The sequence below is a fragment of the Xenopus tropicalis genome, chromosome 3, assembly GCF_000004195.4.
Source record: "Xenopus tropicalis strain Nigerian chromosome 3, UCB_Xtro_10.0, whole genome shotgun sequence".
In the NCBI taxonomy this organism is placed as follows: domain Eukaryota; kingdom Metazoa; phylum Chordata; class Amphibia; order Anura; family Pipidae; genus Xenopus; species Xenopus tropicalis.
In genome coordinates this window covers 75,643,209-75,670,670 of record NC_030679.2, presented here as the reverse complement: position 1 = coordinate 75,670,670, position 27,462 = coordinate 75,643,209, and the positions used below count along the sequence as shown (strand labels likewise).

At 37.5% G+C, this 27,462-nt stretch overlaps 1 protein-coding gene across 1 annotated transcript in view; it reads right to left on the bottom strand.

Annotated features, from left to right (window-relative positions):
• Nucleotides 1-27,462, bottom strand: part of muc19 (mucin 19, oligomeric) — a 107,861-nt gene that overhangs the window by 30,358 nt on the left and 50,041 nt on the right. Inside the window, exons 18-25 of the mRNA XM_031898207.1 lie at nt 24,434-24,486; nt 19,603-19,703; nt 16,772-16,923; nt 13,465-13,603; nt 11,040-11,144; nt 10,763-10,954; nt 7,343-7,582; nt 4,500-4,656 (exon numbers count right to left, since the gene is read on the bottom strand). Of these exons, the coding sequence (XP_031754067.1) occupies nt 4,500-4,656; nt 7,343-7,582; nt 10,763-10,954; nt 11,040-11,144; nt 13,465-13,603; nt 16,772-16,923; nt 19,603-19,703; nt 24,434-24,486 (1,139 nt within the window). The remainder of the gene's footprint in view (nt 1-4,499; nt 4,657-7,342; nt 7,583-10,762; nt 10,955-11,039; nt 11,145-13,464; nt 13,604-16,771; nt 16,924-19,602; nt 19,704-24,433; nt 24,487-27,462) is intronic.

The following is a 27,462-nucleotide window of genomic DNA, read 5'->3' as shown; positions in this document are numbered from 1 at the left end:
CCCAGCGATGTGAAGATAAGATTCTGTAAAATGCAAGCTTTCCGATAATTTTTCAGAATTTTTTAAAATTGTATAAAACACACATTTTAGCAAGGCATTTGGGTAGAAGTACTTAACCATTCTGGAATTTGTGGGAATATGTACTGTCCAAAAATAAATGAAAAACCCACTGTTAGTTAAAGGGAATCATAGATTTTTATGGAACACTTTTTATTTCTAATAAAAAACTGTTTACATAGCAAATAATTTACTCTACTATTTAAAATGTAATTCTTGAACCAACAAATGTATTGTGCAGGCAGCTATCTCAATGCATTGTATCCGAGTCTAAGCTTTCAGAGGGAGCCAGCGCTACACATTAGAACTGTTTTCAGGTAACCTATTGTTTCTCCTACTCTCATGTAACTGGAGGAGTCGCAAGCTGGCCTTGGATTTCTTACTACTGAGTGCTATTCTGAGCTGCTATCTTGCTACCTTCCCATTGTTCTGCTTATCAGCTGCTGGGAGGGGTTTGATATCACTCCAACTTGAGGCTCAGCAGTAAAGTGTGACTGAAGTTTATCAGACCACAGGTCACATGGTTGTCGCACCCTGAGCATATATACATTTTATGAAAAATGTATTTCAATGCAGGATTTTGCTTGAGAAACTCTATTAACTGATGTGTTTTGAAAATAAAGAGGTTTCCCATGATAGTATTCCTTTAAATTGGTTTGGAAACAGGCTTTCCAAATCAGTTTTATTGTCAAGTGTCTAAACAATAGCAATAAATGTGGTTACCAGCAAATTGAAAAATATATTTAATTCTAAAACTGTGGTTCAAACGTAAATGCAAAACTGTTAGTACTGTAAGTATTTACCATTTAACAACCAAATGCAGAACACTGGTCTTTATTAAATAAAATTCCTAGAGCATTTTCTACACAGGAATACATAAACATAGGAAAGCTGCCAAATTATGTTCAACACACAAAATGAATATCTTTAAGGACTGGAGCTCAAAACTACACTGCATACTCAAGACGAGGCCTTACCACACACTTTTAAAGAGGCAAAATTATGTTTTTACCCTTGAGTCACTTACCTATTTTATGCAAAACAGCACTTTATTTGCTTTAGTAGCCACTGAATGACACTGCCTGGAATTAGACAACTTGTTATCTACAAGAATCCCCAGATCCCTTTCAGTTAAGGATCCCCCAAAACATTACAATTTATTGTATAAATGACATTTATATTATTTCTACCAATGTTCTTAACTTTGCACTTTTCAACTCTGAACCTCATTTTTCATTTTGTTGCCCAGTTTTCCAATTTTGTCAATTTTGTCAATTTTGCATAACTCAGTATCATCAGCAAAAATAATTTATCCTTCAGCCAGTTCTCTATCCAAGTATAAATATTATGTTCCAGGCCAATATTCCTTAATTTTGTCATTAACTTTCTGTGGGGTACTGTATCAAATGGTTTAGTCCAAGCAGATGACATCCACTGCCATTCCAGTGCCAAGGTCCCGGCTCACCTCCTCATAAAAGGCAATTAAATTAGTCTGGCAAGATCTGTTACGCATAAAACCATGTTGGCACAAACTAAAAGCTTTTCTACCACTGATGACTAGGCCTATAGTTTTCAGACTGAGAACAGAATCCCTTTTTGAATAACGGAACCACATTAGCAATTCGCCAGTCCCTTGACACCATGCCACACCTCACTGAATCCTGAAAACTTAAGTGAAAAGGTTTGGCAATCACAGAGCTAAACTTGTTTAATACCTTGCAATGAATATTATCAGGTCCTGGGCCTTTGTTTACCTTTACATGTCTCTTTTGAATTTCCTCCTGAGTGACCCATGCTCCAGTAGTTATATTACTTTTTAATTATATTACTAGAATTGGGTCTATTAAAAAGAAAGCCTTGATTAGCTGGCTACTCAGTTGTGTAGACTGATAACAAATAAGAGTTCAGAATTTCTGCTTTTCCCTGTTCTCATCAACAAATTGCCCCCCCCCCCCCCGATAATAAGGGTCCCACCCCTTCTTTTTTTTTTTTACTAGTTACACATTTCAAAAATAATTTTGGATTCCTTTTACTGCTTGCTCTTTTCCATCTCTATTTTAGCATGCCTGATGAAAGTTTCTGCTGTCCCAGCTAACTTTAATGCTTTACAAGCACTTTTTTTTTTTTCTTACCTTTTTTTTTTCTTGCAATATCTTTCCTTGCTTACAATGGGAATATACTGACCTGTATACTTGTTAAGCAACACTTTAAAGATATTCCTTCTGTGTTTAAGCCCATGAAAAGCCTTTGCAGAAATGCTCTTACACTGGCAAAGTCTGCATGCCAAAAATGTAATGTTTTAGTTAATAGGGGATATATTTGTGAGTACTACACAATAGACAAAACAATGACACATTGTGCAAAAAAGTGCACAGCAAAGCTTCTTATTACTTTATCACTGGCATCTTCCTGGAAAAAATCTACTTAATACCTGTTTCAAAATATAGAATATTAGAAGGAAGTGCACATGCACAGAATAAAACATATCTAACATATATAAGAACTGGTATATATCTCCTTTAATCTCTTATCAAAATACACACTCTTATTATCATAACTAAAATGTGAAGAAACTATACTTTTAAAATTCAGTTGAATACTGATCCAACAACATATCTTGAATATTAATAAATCAGCCCTAAAGAAAATCTGTCCAAATCTGAATCCTGTAAGAGTGCTGATTTTAGGGGGATTAACTAAAACTACTTTTTTCTGATATATTTGTTTAAAACCATGAAAAAACTAATTTAATTTTTTAGGACTTTTCTGAAAATTTTCTAACAATTTTGTAATTTGCCAAATTTATCTTGCATAATATCTTACATACAAAGGCATATCAAACCCAAATATGAACACCAGTTTGATGCCAAATATGCAGATATATACCAAAGTTGTGTACAGACCCCCCCAAAAAATAGTGCATATGAATTTTCTTGGCTGCCAACTCAGTTTCTGCAAAAGGAGTCCCATGACTGCATATTATGTGTTGTAAGACTAACTGTACAGAAACCATATATTTTTGGAAAATACACATTCTGACTAGTGATGACTGAATTTTTTCACCAGGCATGGAATACCTGCATTTCTGCACTGGCGAATTGTTTCGCAAAACTTTTTGTTACGCAAAAATTTGGGGAGGAAAAAAAAATCGCTGTGCGGCAAAAAAAATGTTTCACAAATTTTCCTGTTGTTTTGCGCATCTTTCAGAGAAGCTAAACAGAATAGATTCGCTCAACGCTAATTCTGACAAATCCAACATGGATAAAGATTTTTATGATATTTCTGAAAATGGCCTAAAAATGTTGCAATCTGACGCATTTATCTCACCAATGTCTTACATACAAAGGCAAATATGAATGTCAGAGGGCTACTGAACAGTTTGATGCCCAATATGCATAGATTTACCAAAGTATGTGGTACATACAGACCCCAAAAATAAAATAGAGCATATGAAATTTTTAACCTTCCAACACAGCTTTTGCAAACAGATCCTCCTGAGAGCAAATTATGTACTGTAAGATCCTCTAATTGTACAGGGGGCCCCAGAAAACCAGATATTTTTGGAAAGTACACATTCTGATAAATTCAAAATAGGTTAAAACATCTTTCTACACCACAGTATCAAATGGCAAAGCTATGCTACAAAACAGGTCAGGAGCAATAATGCAGGGATAAAAATGCAATAAAACCACAAAAATTGTGCAAATCAATTAAATAAAATAAGTCATATGACAGTGTAATTAGTGGTCAAAATACCTGACCCAATAGTCACGCTGCCAAAATAAATAGTGTTTAGAGGAAAAACAAAAGGCAAAAAGGTAAAATGTATAAGTATAAAAAAAAAGTGTTTGTGTATACATGTGTATACACATCTAAAATTTGTGTATGTAAGTGTGCAAAACAAAAAAATGCAAAAGAAATGTGCTAAATTGGGTGCTGTATTTGTGTGTAAATGTATGTAAGTGTATGTAATAGAGCAAATAAATGTCACTTACTTGTTCTGGAGCAGGAGGGATGCAAGGATCACTTGGGTCATCCTGGAGGGCCGTGCCTGCAGAGTGGGCAGCACTGGGGGGGACGTCTGCTGCTTGGAGGTCAGTCCTGAGACGATCATATTGCAGGACCGGCATGACAGCCCCCCTGGCTCGTAGCCCAGGGAGCTGTCATTGCTCCTGACTTTCTGCAGAGGAGGCATGTGCCACCTCTAACTGCCCAAGAAAGTATGCAGTATGTGCTTGGCAGATAGAGCCTTTTTCTGCCACCCTGTACAATGTATGTGCTTGATAGTTAAAGGGTTAAATAAGATGTAGCCCATCTAAAAGTGCCTAGGTGTAAACCAGTAGTAAAACAAAAAAGTGTGACAGGGTTGAATGACCTCAAACACTTGGCTTTTGAGATCTCTGAAGTATTTTTTTAAATAGAGGCTAATTAGTAATACTCACGACAAACTTCAGGGGTACGCCATTGAACACATACACCTGCTCGGCTGCAAGCTTCAGCATACATTGCCACACTGGTACAAAAGCCAAAATACTTTCCTTCCACATCACACGCACAGGCTTCTCTCATACATGCTTGATAAAATGGTTCTGAAGGAACCTAAAAAAGGAAGTATTTTAAAAGATATAACACAATAAAAACTTGACATTTACATTACATAATATCATATAAAGAGCTGTATCCTAAAAATATAGTAATGTTTTCTGCACTGGAAATTTTAAAAATGTAGTAAGTAGACAAATGTTCCAAAATATTTTAGAAAAAAAAACAAACATTTTTTCTTGCATGCTTATTTCTTGTTAGTCATTGTAGCATCTAATAATTCTATTTAAAATTAATCTTCTTTTACTCTAAATCCTCTGTGATTTACAAAATTACAAAAAGTATTGCATTTAAGAGACTTAGGGGGAGATAAGATAAATCATATAAAAATTTATTTAAAAATGATTAGGTGCAATTTTATAATAATTATTATACTGAAATATACATAGCACCACTTAATTATGCAATATTGAGATTTTAATTAATAGGACAGAAACTAATAGTTCCCATGTGAAATCTTCAGTCTGTTATGCAAATTTATACAGTTAAACAGTAATTTTATATTCTTCTGGGGACCCAAAACAAAAATAGGAAAAATAAATAAAGTATTTGTATTATGACTCAAATAACTTGAATGAATTTTCATAGAGCCTTATTTAAGCAAACAATGTTTATTTTTAAGGAATTGCTTTTGTCTTTAAAAAGTAAAACAATACCCCGTAGTAAACATAGAATTAAACCCATGTTGGTGACCTAATGTTTAAATGTTTTCAGTAACCCTAATTATCTTTTCTGGAAATCCCAAGCCCTTAGGGCAGGGGCACACTGAGTAGATCATTTGCTTGCTTGCCTCTGTGGGTCCTTAGCCTTAAGTGTAGCCCAATTTTCGCACCAAAAAGTGCTTACCATAGTTCCGCACAGGCCAAAACCATGCCTGCCAATGGGGAAAGCAGATGATTTGCTCAGCGTGCCCCTGCCCAAAAGCATTCCAGATAATTGCATTCTGAGCTCCTAACTGCTGCCATATTTTTAGAGTAATTTAGCCCTAGCAACCCCCACCTATGCTTTAAAAATCATGAAGATCTATAGTATTTGTCAACATGTAGTGTATATACGTAGTGTAGCTATTATCCCTCTTTCCCCATCTACCCATGTCTTATTATCTTCTCCTTTCTGTGTTTTTAATATAAGGCATTTCTCCCTCTTTCCCAATCTCCCATCTGCCATTTTCTCTTCCTTATGTGCCATACATCTTCAGCATTCTTAACATGTTCCTTTCATGCTCCAGCATCTTCTGGTCCAGATTGTATGAGCCCCATTATAGCTGCATAGAGATTAGATAGGATGGATGGTGGGTATTTCAAAATTCACCCCCCAGTCCTGACAGCTGTACCAGGAATTGTAGTTATAGAGCAAAACTACCTGTATCAGAAGCTGCAGCATGAAAGAAGCTGACAGGTCTGTGTCATGTATTTTAGACTGAGATGACACTACCTCACTTTAAAATACAGGAATTACACTTTGACAGCAAAAAAGTGAAAAGTGACCATTTAAGCAGCTACCGTATATACTCGAGTAAAAGCCGAGTTTTTCAGCACCAAAAATGTGCTGATAAAGTCACCCTCGGCTGATACACAAGTATATGTATTTGATGTAATAAACATGTAACTTCAGTGAGATGTAACTCACTTGCATACGTTTGCCCCCCACCGGGACATCCGTGAGTGCGTGCATCCACGGTGGGGGGGGGGGGTGCGCAACGAATGCCAAATCCAGCTCAAAGAAATGAAGAGAGTATATGTCGAGGAAACCTAACGACATTAAAGGTACAGCCCTAGGACATACTCATATGACTGTTGTGAGCAAAGTAACATGTACAGCTGTGTCTTGCTCTTTATATACTTTTGCACTATACACCTGTATTTTCTATTGTGTCAGCAACTTAAAAAGCTTTTATTTTGTATAAGTCTTTCTACTATCTTACACCGTAATGTCATGTTTATTTAGATCTCACTTTCTTTACAAGATTTTCATTTTGCACTCACTTGCTAATCAGATTCTTACATGACTACTCTCCTATATAAATAAATGTCTACTGGGGCACTACTTAAAGTAATCCACAAGAGATAGGAAAGAACAGAGCTCCCACACCTGAAGTACCAAACTAATAGACCCCCAGATAAACCCTTCTATGTCAGCTGAAATGCACAGTAGCTTTTAATGACTTTTATGTCTTGTGTTTGGTGATCTAGCAGGAACAGTACCATGCGCGATACTATGCAAAGGGCTTTTTGGCAGGAGTGGATGCTCTAGTCAACGGGGGGGTGGGGGTGGGTGCACGCAACGAATACCAGTGAGTCTTTATACGATGGGACACGCACACAGCACAAGGCAAGGGGGGGGGCAAAGGGTCCTCCATCCACCTTTCCCTAATCACCTTTCCCTAATCTGCAGCTGCCAACATGATATATTTATGAAGAGTTCACAGGGGGTCACGCTGAGTGTCCTTTAATTATTTATTTGATTATTGAAACTTAGCAGTAGCTGCTGCATTTCCCACCCTAGGCTTATACTCGAGTCAATAAGTTTTTCCAGTTTTCTTAGGTAAAATTAGGTACCTCGGCTTATATTCGGATCGGCTTATACTCGAGTATATACGGTATTTTGTTTGAAGTGCAAGCAGTTCTACAGGATACCTATTGATGTGTACATAGTTACTTTTTCAAATAGGTGTGACATTTACCTTGTTGTGACAGTCTTTAAAGGCATTTCCCTTAATGATCTGACATTTTTTTAGAGCCCATGGTTTACAGTAATAATTGCGATCACATGGGCTCGTCTGCACATCTGTGTCTTGGCAAGATTGGTCAGTCTTCCAGGTATTTGCAAATTTCCCTTTTGAAGGTGAAACAGATCCATCTTTAGCCATAAATTCATCTTTCAGGTCTTCATTGTTATTTCCACAAAGACCACACAGTTTTCCCTATTTTGCAAAGAGCAATTTGTTAAAAAAAAACCTTTTCTTTAAGAAATCAACACAGTCATATCTTAACAGATATAGCATTCTGTATTACATATGTGTATAATAACTATTGCACACTAAAATACAAATAAGAAAATTAATTTTTGATAAAAATGCCCTGTTAATCCCCATATTTTCCATTTTAGAAATGTTGTTAGAGCTGGAGAAAATCAATGCAGTTGGAAACACAAAATGGTTAGAAAGTCCGATTATATAGCCTATTATAATAAAATTCTCTGTACTGTAGGTTCCCTCCTCCTATTTCTGGATCCCAAAAAAGAAAAAGGAAATATCAGGTAGAAAATGCCTTTCTTATTCTCTTTCAATTTGGGACAAGGTGACCTCACAAATACAATTATTTATGACTCACACACCAGCCACCCCATACTGGGAAATCCTTTATTCTTGGTGGAAGCAAAAGGGTTTCACCTGAGTAAGATCACTACTTATCCATAGAGGATATGATACTCAGAAGCAATGACTGAGAACTTTTCTCTCCTCTATCTGAAAGGTATAGGGCTTATAAGATCCTGCACTTTTTACTTCATGTTGATCATAATCATATAATGAAGATATAGGGGCACATTCATTAAAGTACGACAGGTCAGATTACAAAAATGTTTTATTTTTTTCTAAAGTTTACAACTTTTGCGTATTTTCTGCGATATTTTCGTTAATTTGCGCAACTTTTTCATACTTTGAGACAATTTGTGCGACAAAATCGTATTTGTTGCAATGAGTACAAAAGTTTTGGATTCATTCAAGATTCTGTATTGTGGCTTTCCTTTGGCCAGGTTGGAGCTGCAGAGTGTCATTGAGTCCTATGGGAGGCTTCCAAAATCATGCTCTAAAGGTTCAAATTCAGAAAGGTTTTCACTCCATTTACGATCGTTCGGATACAAACATTTCGTAACTTTGGATTGTACCACAATATTTTTGTCCAAGTGCGACTTTTTGCAAAATTAACGCACATTCGCAAATTGTACTCGTACATGTGCCCCATAATGTCATCTTTTTATGAATGGTGGTATAAAAAATGGTATGATGAAACAGAATTCGGGACAAACTTTACAGAAAAAAAAAGGTTACAAATTTGGAATAATCTCAGAAAGTGTTCTATAAATACGGTTTTACTTGAAGCAGAATATAATGTTTTATTGCTCTGGTACCGAACCCTGACCCACTTAGCAAAAATGTATCCTGGTACTGAGGGAAATTGTTTTAGAGGGTTATTTACTCCCGAGGTAATGCTCCACGTATGGTGGACCTGCCCTAAGGCTGTTCACTTTTGGATACGGCTTTAGAACCTAAATGGCAACCACTGGCAACCTAACCAAAGTACACTATCAAATAGTTCCCTCTCTTTAAAAAAAAAAAAGAGGCACATATTTAAGCCCAAGAAACCATATGGTACTACTCAACCCACGATGGAAAGGAAATGTACATGGGATCATTTAGCACAAGTCGAACACAATTTGGTTTTTATTATACTTTATTTGTGTTTATTTTTACGTACAGTAATTGTTAATCCCTTTTTATTTAGCTGTTCAAAATTAATGAACATAATAATGTAAAGAAAAATGTTTACCTCTGTAAAAATCAACAAAAATATATTGAAAAGAAAAAAAATGAAATAAGCTTATTTAGACAGATACATTGTGGGGAAGTAGAACTGAGGGCCAGGAACAGGAAATGGAAAATTTGATGTTTGTGAAAATATCTGGTGGGAAATATACTGTCATTAGCAGGGTTAGTTTTAGGGTAGAACATGAAAGGACATTTGCCTAGGGACCCCAGAATTAGAGAGGTTGTCAGCACAATAGCTATTAATAGGACACCATGTGCAATGCCAGGTATCAACCGAAAGTGGTATAAAATCACAGCAGTGGAAAAGTGTCCTCTGGAGTCATTAATTACATTTAACTCTGGCAGTCTGGGTTTGGTAGATACCAGGACAACATTATCTGCCTGAATACTTAACACTGGTGGAGAAAAAAAATAGTATTGGGCTGTTTTTATGATTTGCACTAGGAAACCTACAGTAGTTCTATAGAAAGCAAACCTTAAAGCTATATAACATAACATTGCATTCTTGACATGCCTTATTTTTTGGAATCAGTTTAGGGAAGGTTGTTTCTTGTTTCAGCACAAAACTGTGAAGAAACATATAAATGAATACAATTTACAGGACTTGTATTATATACACAAGTTCCATGAATATCCTAATACAGTACATATCCTTACATCTAAAAGTGTTTAGTGATATCATCAGTCAATACTGGGCTTATCAATGTCATTTGTGTCACATGACTTTGTGCACATAGCTTGTGCACTCTTACCTTCCAATTTGTGCCTGTATGTTACCCAACCACTTAGCCTGTAAGCTCTAAGGGGCAGGGACCTTCTTCCTACTGTGTCTCATACCACATGGCACTTATTTCCTGTGTATTTATACTTATTTATTGTATTTATTATAACACTTGTCCTCCCTGTGTGTAATTCTGTATATTGTAAGATTGTACAGCGCTGCGTACCCTTGTGGCGCTTTATAAATAAAGTTATACATACATACATACAAATATTAGGGTTGATTCACTAAAGTGCGATAAAACGAGCGCTATTTATAGCATGCGTTAAAATTTTTATCGCGTCTTATTTTTCGCGTCTTAACGCACAATTCACTAAAAGGATATTTGCGTTAATTTAGACGCTATGCTGTTTGCGTTATTTAAATCACGAAGACTGTTTTCGTGTGTTATTTGATGCTATTGTAAATTATGAGGATATTAGGAGTTACCTCTGAGTTCCATTACCTGTATAAAAGCCCTCAGTCTTCATCTCATACTTTAAGATAACATAATTTACAATAGGGTGAACATTCATTTCAGTTAGGCTAAAGCTTTTTTTTTTTTACTAAACTAAAAGGTTAAGATTAAAAATATTATTTCTCAGCTAATTATTTCTCAGCTAATTCATTGGGCAGTTACAATTACATGTATTTTCCTCTATAAAAAGTTTCAATATTTTATGGATATAATACATTAAGGGCATTTATAGGCTAACGTTCAACATCCACATAATATCAATTTCAATACATCAGAAAGTAGCCCTATATTTGTTAAACCATGGTAAATTACTTACATGCCATTCTGGGTTAGCGATGATTGAAACCCTAGTGTTTCCATCCCAAAGTACAGTGATGCCAAATGCTAATTCGACTACCTTGAACAGTCCAACTTCATATATTGAATAAGGATTACCAGAATTGTTGACTGAATGGTTCCCTAAATTTTCAGTTTTCACTTGACCATCTTGAAGGATAATATTTGTATTCTACAGATAAAAAACATATTAGTAACTTGGACCATCATTTCTACTGTTAAACCGCTATAGAAATTATTTCACAAAAAAGGTTTACCTGAATAGAAATTAAAGCTTTCCGTGCACAGGTAAGTCCATCCTGACAGCAAGCAACACTTTGTACAGAAATTGTAAACGTCCCTTTAGCCTGATTGCAATTATCCTGAAAAAATAAATACATAGGTAACAATTATAATAAAACAAAAAAAGCTGTTTGGTGATGTTTTTACTGTATTATTCTGATTCTGTAACAAAAAAATGCCATATCACTTGGGTTTTTTCCTGAGCCAGTGCTATTAAATGAAAGCTTTAAAATAATCCATTGTATACGATATCTCTTAATGGATAAACCTGCCGTCTTGGCTTACTAGTACATGTAGGTTATACCCAATGCAAGTTTAGGATTTTTTATACATATTTTAGATGAAATGTCAGATTGCAGTCTATACAGGGTCGGACTGGGGGGTGAAGGGCCCACCGGGGCTCCCGCCCCAGGGGCCCTGCAGGTGCCCGCACCCCCCCCCAAAGGGCCCCCTAACTCCCCTTGCAGGCCCCCCCACCCAACGTCCTCCCCTGAGCGTATAAATTTAACGCGTCAGAGCAGGAGCGGTTGGGCAGGGGGAGCGCTGCAAGGGTTGTGTCTGGGCCCAGTCCGTCCCTGAATCTATATACACTGATACATACATCTATACATCTACCAATAGAAAACAATTATTATCTACATGCACAAACCACATTAGTAGACCCTTCTGGTCAGTATCTTTAGTTAATTCATGGTTTTAGAGGTTTTCAGGGTTTTTTTTTTCATTTGTAAGTTAACGAAGATTTGTGGAAAACGTAGAAACCATGAAAAATTAAGGGTTTGGGTTTTCTTTTAATTTAATTCTGCCTTTTAATTCATTTGTGCTTATTTAATTTGGATCTTTTAATAAACGGCTAGACATTCATGGGTTTAGTAAAAATTAGTTTATTCTTGGTTTCAAAAAACTCCTAAACCATGAAAGTCAAACTGTTGATAAATGGGCCTCTAACACAATTAAAACCTAATTTATGAAGGAAGCCACAAGTACAAGCAAACTAAAATAGACACAAATATTGCACATTCAATTAATCAAAGGAAGTGCATCCAAACACACTCTTAGGACTTCTATATAGTTCTGCTGAGCACTATTTTAACTCACTTATCTCCTCTTCTAAACTGTATGGAGGTGCACTTGAGGTACCTTCTGCCTGATAATGGTGGTAATTTCAGGATTTTAATTCCTCTCAAATTATCATACACTAATGCTGTTTTAACAGCACACACCAGATATAATACAATTCACAAAATTTTTACCGCAATTTGTGGCTGGTTTCCAAAAACACAAACCTCCTATTGAGCCCATTTGAATGAATCTGACACAATATCACCCAATGTAAATCAGAACGTGGTCACAATGACACTAAAATTGCAGAGACACATGGTGGTTTGCATCTAAAAGTTGTACTTTAAAGGACAACTATCTCATCCAAATTGTTTCTCCAATCAGGGGTACAGGCTAACAAAGCCTGCACATACTATGGGTCCTCCGATCCAACGTCACACATGTGCATAATAAGAGAGCTTGGCCATTTGCCCCTATATGGAGAGGCAGACTAGACAAGAAGTACCCATGGTCTTTATACCTCCAAGTTAGAAATTTAAGAATGACGACCTGCTTTGAGGCCACTGGGTGCAACATCATAGGGGGTGGTGAGCAACATGTTGCTCATGAGTCAATATTTTACCTCACAGTAATATTCAGTAGGGGTTACTTGCAAAGCAAAATGAAGTGCAAAAAATACCCAATCTACCTATGCAGCTCTTACAGACTGGCCATAGGCCTCTTCACTCCATTTATCCCCTCTGCCAAGAGGGACATGTGAGAGGCACCCCTTAACCCCTAACCTGCACATCTATAAGACACACAAGTACTACCGTCATTACTACCTGCCCTATGGAAGGTGGTATGGACAGAATTTGCCTGCACCTTTTGCTGCACTCTGCTCCCTGGGCAGGATTTACCAGAAACAGAGTGCAGCATTTTCTGGGGTGTAAGTGCTTGTTTTTCACTGAGAAAAATTACCTCTAGTGATGTCTTTCTGTGATCCTCAGACATACAGTAATCGCATCCACCTGCACAAGTTTTTTTTATTTCCAATGATCCCAGAGTTAATCAAGATTAAAAATGTTATTTTTTGCAATAAAGCAGGAATTTTTAAGAAATGATTAAATTAGTAGCTGTTGAGCAGGTAAGCATTACTACTAATGCTAAGTAGCACTTGTTAGCAGGCAATGCTTTCTTCAGCCATAGTAAAACTTCCAAACATATTAGCCCAAGAATAATGATCAGTTTCCATTTCAGATTGTTTATATTAATATGATGCATAATAAGGGAATGCAATTTTTCTTGGGATTAATTATACAATTTTGGTTATTTCAAAACTTTCCATGGGATGCTTACCTGAACAAGTATATACTGACAGATACCATCATAATTGTACCACAATTTATCGAAAGTCTGGAGCACTCCATCACCATAAATATCGCACTGTGTTTTACATTTGTTTTTCGTACAATCCCATGTACCTTTATTGCAAACACTGTAAAAAAAAACAATATTTTTCATGTACTTTGATGCAAAATACCTCCACTGAGTTAACAAAGCAAATGAGTATAAACATGTGACAAAGTACTCTTGGATATATTCCAAGTAAGAAATCAGTGTTTAGGATTGGGTATGGAGGTGAGGCTATTTTAAGACACAGAAAATAATTCATATATGGAAAGCCCCTTTACTCACTAACACTCTGTATGAAAGTGTGCATTTGTGCATTAGTTTGCATACTACCATAGAGTGTAAGCTAATTTACCAAATGTTTGAGGAATCTAGGTGTCTGCATAACATGGCAATGTTTACGGGTTTACTCCTACATTCGCACTTTATTTCTCTACTCCATAGTTAATAGGGAGAGAGCAAGGGGTCTTTGGGGGTAGTTTTCAGTTTTCACTCTGCATAGGTTCAGGTTAAGTGGTCAGCGGGGTTCCCACTAGCTACAGGTAATGGGACTAGGTAAAGTTTGCATCTCCGTTTAACTTGCCAAACCCTCTAAGCTTGTTAAAGTGGAACTGTTACTCATATAAACACAAACATGTGCACAAAATAGGTTACAATTCACAGGGCTGGATTGATATTTTAGAAGCATGACGGAACAGGCCCTTAAGCCACAAAAACAACTAACAATACCTAAAATGCTTTATCTCATTTAATTTGCAGCAACAATATTTGCATAGCCATATAAATGTTGACAACCATGTCCACCTTGCAGTAGCAGTCAATATATAATGCTGGCACAATAATACCCAGCTTTACCTATTAAAGTAAATTTTAAAAGAAAAGATGATACAGACCTCCTAACTAATTCACAACTAATTCCTAACAACATTCTAATTCATTCATAAAAGTATAACCCACATGGTTTATATACTGTATACCTTCAAATAAAGAGCAGTTGATAACAAGACAAGCCTTATTCATACTATAACTTGTTCAGGGAATATGCAAATTCACAGGTCTGTAACCCTATCTTGGCCCAGTACAATATCTAGCTTAGCTTGGAAGCACATTGGTTATACTGGGCTGCCACACAACTTTTTTTTAATGCACAACTTTTTTTTCGGCTATTGGAGTCTATGAGAAAAAAAAGCCAGGATCACTATATTGAAGCTTACAGGTAGAGATGTAGCGAACTGTTCGCCGGCGAACTAATTCGCATGAAAATCGGGTGTTCGCAAGTTCGCAAGTTCACGAACTTTTAGCGATGTTCGCAATTTTGGGTTCGCCTTAGCTGGAGCCTAATTTTGACCTCTCACCCCAGAGCCAGCAGATACATGGCAGCCAATCAGGCAGCTCTCCCTCCTGGACCACCCCCGGACCACTCCCTTCCATATATAAACCGAAGCCCAGCAGCCATTTTACATTCTGCCTGTGTGTGCTTGTTGAGTTAGCATAGGGAGAGAGCTGTGCAGGGGTTTGAGGGACAGTTTAGGTAGCTTTGCTGACTAGTAATCTACTTTCTACTGCTCTGTATGTAGCTGCTGGAGACAGCTTTCCTGCTGATCTCATCTGCTGTAACCCAATAGTCCTTGTAAAAGCAGTTTATTACACAAGTTTAGAAATGTAGTGTGATTTCTGCCCTTTACAGAACAAAACGCAATGCTGTGTAACAACGTATTTTTCAGAGAAATTTTTGCCCTTGATCCCCCTCCTGCATGCCACTGTCCAGGTCGTGGCACCCTTAAACAACTTTAAAATCAGTTTTCTGGCCAGAAATGACTTTTCTAGGTTTTAAAGTTCGCCTTCTCATTGAAGTCTATGGGGTTCGCAAAGTTCGCAAAAGTTCGCACTTTTTGGCAGAAGTTCGCGAACTTTTTTTGTGAGGTTCGCTACATCTCTACTTACAGGATATAGTCATAGGCCAGTGGGGAATGCTAACCCAACCAGGTACTGTGACTGTGAGGAGTAGAGGAAATTATCAAGGACAGAACTTCCAAACAATAGGGAAAGTTAAAAGTTCTGCCATGAGAAAACATGTTTTTTACAAAATGCATCAGCTAATAGTGCTCCTTCAGCAGATTCCCGCATTAAAATCGGTTTTTCAAAAGAGCAAACCAATTTTTTTATTTTAAATGTTGAAATTTGACATGGCACTAGACACCATCTAAGTTTCCCAAGTGCCCTCAGCCATGTGACTTGTGCTCTGATAAACTTCAGTCACACTTTACTGCTGCACTACAAGTTAGAGTGATATCACCTCCCTCCCAGCAGCCAATGAGCAGAATAATGGGAAGGGAGCAAGATAGCAGCTTCCTGATACCCACATTGCTAAAAATGCTTCCATGCCCCACCTAGTGGTAGATATGGGAATAGCACCTACGTCTGGTCTTGACTTGAGTAGGAGAAACAATAGCTTATCTGAAACAGTTGCATTGTGAAGTACCGGCTTCTTCTAAAGCTCAGGATTTGGCACAATGACCTAAGGTTACTGTCTACACACCAATATTACAAATAAAAAAAAATAAACATTTAGTGCTTTAAAAATAACATTTTAGATGGTAAAACACAGTGTCCTTTCATAATAAAATCGACACCATAAATCACTGAATCCCTTTAACCATATGAATTCCTAGTCATTAGATTTAGTGTACTGTATTTACTGTCTCCTGAGGACAACAAATCTATGTTTGTTTAAGTGACATTTTCAGTAGTGATGAGCAAAATTTTTCACCAGTACAGATCCACTGCGAAATTCACCGCTGGCAAATTTTTTAGCGTCAAGAAACTTAACTTAAAAAAAAGTCATCTTAAAAAGGCACGCGGTAGCCACCTTTCACAACATTTATGATGGTTTGGTGAGATCACCTGATTTGGCCATAATGGGATAATGCTGGGGCAAATTGGCATGATCTGACCATTTGGGTCCCAGGCCAACTACTGAATTATAATGGGGAGTCTATGGGAACCCATTGTGAGAGGACCACAATCCAATCCAGTCCTCACCTGTAGGGTTTTTCCTTGTCCAATCAATATCTGGCCAATTTTAAGCCTGTCAATGGGCAGGACCTCCCAAGGGCCCCACACATGACTAGATAATCTGCTGACTGGAGACTGGGCCCCACACATGACTAGATAATCTGCTGACTGGACAGCAGCTTCAATTGGTCTGTCTATGGCTTGCTTTATACTGCACACAAAAAAAAGATATGCTTACCAGTCATTACAGGAATATCGTAAATGTTTCCCATTTTCATAATCATTCCCTCCAAAACTGCATGGACAGTCTGAAGGATCTATACAATGTCCATTAGAGTTTCTAACCAGTGGCTCTGGACAGTAACATCCAGGCTTACATTCTCCCTCATCCTATAAAATAAAAACAATGAATAAAAATTAGTTGATGATTTTAAAATACTAAAAGATTTCTAAGCTATTCCCAAGATATGTTAAGTTTACTAAAACACTGTTCGCAAGGCAGCTAACATGACCTTACTTAACATTCTTCAGGTTTATTCTGCCTATTTAATTGAAAGAGTGTTAACTAAATTCACTGTTGAAATAGTGTAATAAATACAGCAAGAAATAATACCTTTACCATCATTCTCCATTCTAGAACTGAAGACATTTAATTCTATCTGAAACTTGTAAGTTTATTACTGTTGTATCAAACTAATTTGAGCCATACTTTTGTCACCTATGCTGCCAATATTTTATAGTATTTCTCTCTGTATAAGCCATTAAAAACTTGATAGAGTAGTTCCTGATGGAGCATTTCATTTATAGTCCTGTATATACTTGTCAGACCATAACAGATTATGCCTTTATGCCACTAGGAATTTCCACTCAGCTCCTAGAAAGAGGATTATTCTATGTAGCACGGTGGATTTTCTATTGATTTTATAATGATTTACAATATATACATCTGCTTTGACATATGAATCAAATCTTAGGTTTGAGTCAAGTAAAAGCAGCAGATTTTGGGACAGCTATTGTCCAATGTTCAAGGTACAATGTCTTTGTTCGATGTATATTGCTGGGTAAACAGTAAACACAGGTATTGTTACCCAGCACATATCCTTGGAATAAACAAACAGACAGCTGATAGACAATATACTCTATGTACAACTTATTTGAGAAACAAATAAGGCCTGCTACAAAGCTAATAAATTGTATAGTTAGAAGTTTGTACATAATATTGCACAAGTCAGCACTTGGTGTTGGGGGTTTTTGCTAAGAACTCTGGTATAAAAGGGAGCCTCCACCATGTGTCAGTAGCTTCACCTAGGACTCCTGAATGAGTGCCGGGACATTTGGATCATTGCTTGGTTATCGGGAACCTGAAGGTCTTGCACCAAAGGTTGTGGGGCTCCCCGAGTGTGCTGAATTGTGCAGAACTGGCTATGCTTGTAACTATAATCATACTAAGATAAGTAAATCTATTTAATTCTATTATTACTTGTGTGCGTGTAAGTTATTGCTCACTAACAGTCTATCAGAAGGTTTAATCATTGATCCTGCATATGTATTAATTTTTGTTATTAATGTAAATTAATACAAATTATTAATATTAATAAAGGTTCACCCCCTTTATTACATTCTACAATGAAAAAAAGTTATGGTCAAAAAAAGTCTGTGACGATGGCTGATAAGGGTTTATTAAAACTGTAAGGTTCTTTTATCAGACAGCTCCAGGTCTCCATATGAAACCTAGACAGAAGTTCACCCCAAGGCCCACCTGTTACATCAGCACCTGTTCCAATGTCACTACTCTGCCCCAAATGCCACAGCTCTGCCCCTAAGCATTATCACTCCATCCCTTACATCAACTGCCACTGGCAAGGTGGAAACCCCGCCATCTTCACAGAAGCAAGAGGAAACATAAAGAGAGAAAATAGTTATACATACACTTCTGAATATCCATTATACAAATACAAAATAAACAATAGTCCATGTATATATATAATGTCAAATGTCCATATATATATATATATATATATATATATATTTTCGCAAGCTGTTACAGCACTCACTGGGATTTGCACAAAAGTAAAGTAACAAAAATAAAAATAAAAATGAGGTTTATTCAATCCAACGTTTCAGTTCCTGACTGGAACTTTCATCAGGAACTGAAACCCTGGATTCAACCTCATTTTCATTTATTTTTTTTATTACTTACTTGTGTGCAAATTCCTCTGAGTGCTGTCACTCCTTGTGAAAATGTCTACTATACCTTTGCACTGTCACCCAGGTAATGTCTCAAAATTCAAACGAAAGAAGCTCCAAGCACACCGGATTAAAAAGGGTAAAACTTCATCTTTATTAGTCCATTAGGATACAGGTACCTAACGCGTGTCGTGCGCGTGCGCACTTAGTCATAGGCATATGCCTATGACTAAGTGCGCACGCGCACGAAACGCGTTAGGTACCTGTATCCTAATGGACTAATAAAGATGAAGTTTTACCCTTTTTAATCCGGTGTGCTTGGAGCTTCTTTCGTTTGAACTTTGGAATCACTACCTTGGCTACGGGTTCGGGGCCCTGAGCACCCGGACCACCTCGGGACCTGGGTGAGTGGAACTGATTACCATTGGACTTCACGAGCTTCGGCTCTAAATATTTGTGCTAGGTTCGGGGTGTCCACACCCGGACCTTATTGTTTAATTTGGTACGAATTTTATCGTTTATATTGATTTTCTTTGTACACTTTGGCTTCTGGATAGATTTTGAGTAATATTTTGATTTATTATTTGATTTATAATTTGCTTTCAGCTTTTGACAGGTAATGTCTCACACTAATGGTGGTCTGCTTACTGGCTTTCTCTCTCTCACTCTCTCTCACGCTCACACTCTCTCTCACACACTCACACACACTCTCTCACATAAATATATATATATAGTGTGTATATATTATATATATATATATATATATATATATATATATATATATAAACTTTAAACTGCTTTAAACTGTTAATAACAAGTCTCTGATGTTAGTACTTAATCTTGATTTTTAACTTTTGTGAAAAAAAAAGTTGATGAACTTACATGCCAGAATTGTAAATGTCTGGAATTGCATCTTAATTCAGTTCTTCTTCGGGAATTTGGAAAGCTGCAGTCAACAAATTGTGCTCCTCCAGTGCATATTTCTACAAAAGTAGATTTGCAGTATTTTTTTTTTTGTAACATATTTTTTTATTGATTTTGCAATACATTTTTTTTACAAACTGGCTCATGTCTCTTTACATTGTTTGTACAATATTATCATTAATGATAAACATATATGAGCAAAGAAAGAAAGAAAGAAAGAAAAAAAAGGTTTAAAAGAAGAAAAGCAATGGACAGATATAGTAACACCAAAAAATTAAAGAGCTTTAAAGTAATAAAAATATAATGCACTGTTGCCCTGCACTGGTAAAACTGGTGTGTTTGCTACAGTAACACTACTATAATTTATATAATAAGCTGCTGTGTAGCCAGGGGGGCAGCCATTTAACCTGGAAAAAAGGAGAAAAGGCACAGGTTACATAGCAGATAACAGATAAGTTCTGTAGAATACAATAGTGTTTTATCTGTTATCTGCTATGTGCCTGTGCCTTTTCTCCTTTGAATGGCTGCCTCCATGGCTACATAGCAGCTTATTTATAAATAAATTATAGTAGACTTTCTGAAGTAAACACACAACTTTTACCAGTGCAGGGCAGCAGCACATCATATTTTAGTTACTTTTATACACTTTCATTATTTGGTGTTACTGTTCCTTTAACATGGAGTTGAGAAATGGCAAAAAAAATACATATTTTTATTTAACTTCTTCCATATTCACTAAATAAGTAAATGAATCAAATTTCTGATCAGACATCTTCAAACATGTATCTTTTTATGTAATTGGTCTTTTTCTGATGTCACTGAATGGGAAAAGTCCCTTCAATGAGGGTCATGCTCCTTTTGTAGTTAACCAGACATAACATTTGACTAAAGATGTTCTTACAGGCAATTTGCGTTGGTCTACAGTTCATTCTTTCTGTGTCTGATATAAGTCGAAAGCTTTGGGTACACATTTTATTGAAGGTGAATGATGGCTGCTGGTAACAATAGCATAAATATGTGCAGCCCTCTGTGAAAACAGAAATGCACTTTTCGAAGCCACACTTCACCAATCTCTCTGACATTTTCTGTCTGCATTAAGAAATCTTTGATGCACACATAAAAGAACAGATAGTTCACCCAATACAAGCAGTTGCACATGCATTAACATCTGTATAATTAAAGGGAAAGGTTTTATCTTTATATCTCAACAGATGTGCGGGATATAGGATTTCTTTTGTACTCCTCAGGTGTGTAGAGTGACGTGTCCTAAACAGTTGTGTAACTGCAGCTGTGCGTCAATCAACTGCAATTCCCCAATGGTCACAATTTAGGCCAGACATTGATAAATCATAGACTCCAGTGATAGAAAGAGAAGTAATGTAAAAAATAAATGAAATAGTGACTAAAGAGCGGTAGTGCTCCCATGGTAACCTGTGTTACAGTGAACAATCTTACGCATAGGAAGCTGTACCCACAAAACATGTGTGTTTTGCTACATTCTGTTTTATTTTTTATCTTATTATACTTTATGTTTATTTCATTCTGCATGCTGTGTCTCACTCTGGTGATGTCATATGATGTCACAGCCTTATTCTCCCGCCCTCTCATGTATGTATAATAAGTTTACACTTTGACTTGATTCACCTTGACAAAGGCTATTCCATTAGCCGAAATGTTAGTATGCTCCACATTAAAAAAACACAAATACAAAAGTATTGTAGAAATCATACCTATATTGGCTAACAATAAAAAAAATCATTGCAGTCCTGTGAATGCAGATTAATTTACATTGTGGGAAAACATTGTACAAAAGTCAAACATTTTGGTCCTCATTAGGACCTTCTAAAGGAGCTATGGCGGGCAAAGTGACTGTGGGTTTACGAATAATGTATTTAATATTACAGAAGAAAGTGACTCAAGTACATCCTGTAGTACCAGTATACACTACCAAAGGTGCATTCATATAGTTACATAGTTACATAGGGTTGAAAAAAGACCTGTGTCCATCAAGTTCAACCCATCCAAGTAAACCCAGCACACCTAACCCACACCTACCAATCTATACACTCACATACATAAACTATAAATACAACCACTAGTACTAACTGTAGATATTAGTATCACAATAGCCTTGGATATTCTGATTGATCAAGAACTCATCCAGGCCCCTCTTAAAGGCATTAACAGAATCTGCCATTACCACATCACTAGGAAGGGCATTCCATAACCTCACTGCCCTCACCGTGAAAAACCACCTACGCTGCTTCAAATGGAAGCTCCTTTCCTCTAATCTAAAGGGGTGACCTCTGGTGCGTTGATTGTTTTTATGGGAAAAAAGAACATCCCCCAACTGCCTATAATCCCCTCTAATGTACTTGTACAGAGTAATCATGTCCCCTCGCAAGCGCCTCTTTTCCAGAGAAAACAACCCCAACCTCGACAGTCTCACCTCATAGTTTAAATCTTCCATCCCCTTTACCAGTTTAGTTGCACGTCTCTGCACTCTCTCCAGCTCATTAATATCCTTCTTAAGGACTGGAGCCCAAAACTGCACTGCATACTCAAGGTGAGGCCTTACCAGGGACCTATAAAGGGGCAAAATTATGTTCTCATCCCTTGAGTCAATGCCCTTTTTTATACAAGACAGCACTTTATTTGCTTTAGTAGCCACAGAATGACACTGCCTGGCATTAGACAACTTTTTATCAACAAAAACCCCTAGATCCTTCTCCATTAAGGAAACCCCCAACACACTACCATTCAGTAGATAGTTTGCGTTTATATTATTTCTACCAAAGTGCATAACTTTGCACTTATCAACATTGAACCTCATTTTCCAGTTTGCTGCCCAGTTATCTAATTTTGTCAAATCGCTCTGCAAAGCGGCAGCATCCTGCATGGAACTTATAGTTTTGCACAATTTAGTGTCATCAGCAAAAATAGAAACAGTACTGTCTATGCCCACCTCCAGGTCATTAATAATAATGTATTAATTAATAATAATATATGTATATGAATAAAAAAACTGATGCCCAACAGGTAACAAACCAGCAAAAAGAATGATTGCCAGTGCTCAGTTTACCTTTAAAAAGTGTTAGTACCACACTTTGGCCAAAATATGTAAGCTCACATAACACTTCAAGGCCCCTCATTGTACGTGAGCCCTACACTGACTATTAACATTATAAGTCTGTGATGAGCTGGGGCTTAAAAGCTCCCTGCTTTCTAGATCTTCTAAACTAAGGGTAGGTGCAACATGGTCTTACTACTTAGTCACATTGTTTGCTGGGGGACTTGATTTTAATTGCATCACAAACTTACTGTATAATGTTGATAGGAAGTGTAGGACTCCAATGAGGGGCCTTGAAGTGGCACGTGAGCTTACATATTTTGGGTAAAGTGTGGAACTAACACCTCATTTTTTGCACTGGAAATCTTTTCTTTCTTTTTGTGTACAAATAATGGCCTTTTATTGTTTGTAGCAGCTGGTCAACTCCAGAATGTGGGTTAGACTGAGCTTTGGCACAAGAGTGTTTCTAGCAGCTGGTCAACACTACAGCGTGGGTTAGACCAAGCACTGGTGATTTTTTTCTGTGTTTCATTAACAAACCAGCAATGCATGGGTGCTCAGGTGGTTATAGTTATGTCCAATGTTTAAGCTCCCACTCGAGCCTTCATCAGGAATACTCACAGAAATACCCCAGTAATAACTAAAGCACACAGACTCTGATGTCATTAGTCCCACCCCATGCAGTCTGTGTCACCCATGACATAATTAGTGAGAATTTCCTAGAGTAGTGTAGTACAATCAAAAATATGATATATGATGTTAGCCTTCTATGCACTGTAAAAAGGATGATATAGTGTTGTGCGTCAAAGTGTGAACAGAAAACATGTCCTGAAACCAGTTAGATATGCATTGTGTAATCAAGAGTATATATAGAATATTGTAGCCAACAAGGAAATGGAAGAGCAAGCAGAGAGAACAAGGTTGTCAAATGTGCACCAAACTTTCACCACAGTATGTAGCTAGAAAACTACACCATGCTGTACATAACCACCCCCCCAGAAGTGGGGGTAATAGGTATCTATTACTCTTGAGGAAAGAATCTATGTGGATTTTTGTCTTGGACACTTTACCCTTTGGGTGGATATGTGTTTGCAGTCTTTTGGATGACAAATTAACATAAAATGTCCAGGAACTGGTTTTTGCTTCTGGCCTTTGTACTTAATACTAACTTTTTCAGCTTAAAGTGACATTCTAAGACTTAAGCAATCCTACATTTCTACAGCTTTCATTATTTTGAGGTCTTAAGGGAGAATTAACCCCCCAGGTACAAAAGCCCCCTTAACTGCCCTGCAACTATCCCCCTCACCCCCTGGACCCTGTTTGAGCATGCTCAGTTGGGGCTGATTCCCGGCTATCCCCAACTGTGCATGCTCAAACAGGGTCTGTATCGGCAGTGGGACAAAAAGCATGTTTTAATGAATAAAAGGTGGCACCCAGGTACGCTGCTATGCTGCTCTGCTGCTCTGCTTTTTTAGCTTGGGTTTTTCTATAGGGCCACTTTTCAAAGTTATAGGCAAAGAGGTGAGGAGGGTCAATGCAAGTCAGTTAAGGGGGCTTTTGTACCGGGGGGGTTAGTTCTCCTTTAATAACAACAACTCTTTAGTTAAACAGTTTGAGCAGCTAGTCCTACTTGATACAGTATATCCCAATACAGGAAATTATCAACGTTTCCATTGATAAACAGCACAGAATACATTTGCAAAAATTCAAAGTGCATACCTGATGTATTATTTTCATCCATAGGACATTGTACATGACCATTAATACATGCGCTAAAATAGGATTAAAGTGACAGTTAATTTGCTGATAAAAATAAATTTTATTTTATGAAAGCATAAAATGATATTAACAACATGTTCATTTGTTAAATACTACAGTATATTTGGCAAAGAAGTAGTTTTATAAGGTTGCATATAATTAAAGATACAGTGATGAGCGAATCTGTCCCTTTCCGGTAAAAACATCGCAATCGAAATGGCGAAAAATTATGCAAGTTTTTGTAGGGCGCCATTTTTTTTACACAAACAACAATTTGTTTTGATGCATATCATTTGTTTTGCTGCACATAATTTTTTTTTGCCCATGCAACTTTTTTTGTCGAATTGTGGCAAATGTTTGCACCCGTTTCGCAAAAAAATCTGCCAATGGCGAAACATGGAAATTTGCCACAAATCCATGCCTGCCAAAGAATTTTGCTGATCACATTATATATATAATGGGATGACCAGACACTCTTTTACACTGGTTCAGTTACATATTAGAACTGATTTAGAATTGTCTCTCTGAATAGGATACAGAACATAGCTACTTGACTATGAAACCCCCAATGGGGCTGGGGCTACCGTCTGCTACTGCAAAGAGCAGGTGGAACAAAGACATTAAGAAAGAACTGATAAGTTGACTCAGTACCAGAGTTACCTTGAACATTTTTACTTGTTTTTGCTGGTGGGCCAAAAGGTCCATTATTTAAAATGAGATCCAATTCTTAGTCTAAGATATTGGAATACTTTTCAAACCACAACACTATACATTTCTGGCAGCAAATAGACCTTGCCAGAAAAATTCAATTGACTTAGGAGGTTAGCAAAAACCTAGACTTGCACTTTCTGGATGCATACACCACTACCTGAGTTCTCCAGTGCTAGTTCCATGAAGAGAGCAGCATGTAACCATCCCACCCCAACCTGTTCCCAAACTTTCACATCATATGTATGCAAGTCAGAAAAAGCTGTTAGCCGCTCTAATTTTCCCTTTTATTAAGTGTGTGTGCTGACCACACTTTTGTTGAATCTATTGTTTTTGTTATTTCTAGCACTTAACAAATTCAGTGGTTTTTGTAACTTCTTGGTCCCAAAGAGCTGATAAAACCAATAACCATTTAATTGATAAACCCCTGATAACAAGAGACTTAAGGTCCCCATACACGGCCGATTTTTTACTGTCAAACGACCGATTCCTGAACAATCCGATACTATTGTTAAGTTATCGAATAGTTGATGGTGTGCGAACGATCGTCGGCCCACTAATCCACCCAACATTATCGTCCCCAAAATCCATCGGGCAGTGTAATAAAACACTTACCAGCGCGGCGGGGACGCCCGCCGCACTGCCATCGGCGGGGACGCCCGCCGCGCCGTTCTCCCTCTGCGCCGGCTCCTTCCTAAGTGCACCCGCGCGCACTTCCGCAATTTAAAGGCGCATGCACGCTGGCGTCATGACGTCAGCGCGAAATGGCGCGAAATTCAAACTATTTAAAGGGATTTTTGTTTACATTCAGTGCTCGTGATAGGATTTGATTCCTGGTGCCTTCCTGAGCCTTGTGCGGTCCTGTTCCTGTATTCCTGCTAGTAATTCTCCTGTTTTGACCCAGCCTGCTCCTGACTATTCTGAAATCCGTAACTGACTCCGGCTTGTACTTTTGACTCCGATTTTGCCTAACCCCGCTGCTTGATTATCTGGTTGACCCTTGCCTGTCTGACAATCCCTGTTTTCCGCCTGCCTCGACCCAGCCTGCCTGACGACGAACTTGCTTAACCCTATTAGTACCGTAATCTTCGGCCTAACTGACTTTATCTACAGTTGTGCCCCTTTGCTTGCCAGAACTCCTCGCCTTGTTCCCCTCATTAAGTCCAGGTGGCATCCGAGTAGCTGAGGGCTCCTCCCGAAGCCAAAGGCGGTAACAATACTGGTGAAGTCGAGCCGAGACAAGGGAACTTGGCATCAGTTCTGGTTTAGGGTGCCGACCGTGACAGCCAGGTTTAAAAATTTTAGTTGTTTATTGATAAAATCTGCCAGTTGGTGTGAGTGTCAGACATTTGTCTTCAAACGATTGTTCTCTGCGCATGTCATGATTGCCAGCAACTCCTTGCAAGACCTTTCATGCTTGCAATTATTGGATTGGCTGCACGTAGCATGTTAAAGATGGTTGCTTCAAAAAAAGTCAGTCTAACATCAAAAAATGTCATGGACGCGTTTTGCTAATTTTATCATACTCTCCATACTTTTCAGGCAAAACTGGACAGATTCGCTCATCACTAATCCCGGTGTGTGCACACTGGCTTTGAAAATATGGGGGAACAGATTATTGAATAAGTCTGAATTTATTATGGTAATTGCTTGTTTGACCTCTGTTCCTGTGACTTGCCCCTGTATTCATTTAGAATTTTTTTTGGTGATATCTCTGAATAATTACTTTGCTTTTCCTGATTAAACCTTGCTTTGCAAATACATGCCTAGGCTTTCCTTTTTTCAGTAATAACATGCACCATTCTTAAAAGGGCAGAGTGATTATGCTGACCACTATGACCTATACATGGTTTAAATAATGGTAAATTTGCAAAATCATCTTTTGATTTGCTTTCATAAAATAAATGTAATTTCCCTGATTGGTGGTTATGTATGGTGTGTACACTGGTTGCTGTTTAATAAATGTTCTTAGTGTGTGAGTGAGCAGTTTCTGTTGTCATGGCCTTTTCTTGCACAGCTGCAAGTTTGAGGCTGGACTCATATTATTTAGCAACTCTTTAACGTGGCAGTTCTCTGCTAAGCACCATAATTTTGCAGTATAGGTAGAAATGGTTTTATTGTCTGTTTGGTTTCTATTGTGAAATTTCTGTATAATGATAGATGGTTATGGAGAGAAATGTGCCTTTAATATCTCTAGTAACTCCTCATATTGTTTTGGGAGGCTGCTGCAGTGAGTGGGAAACACCTGCAAATTTAAGGGCCACAGACAGTCAGCAACACTG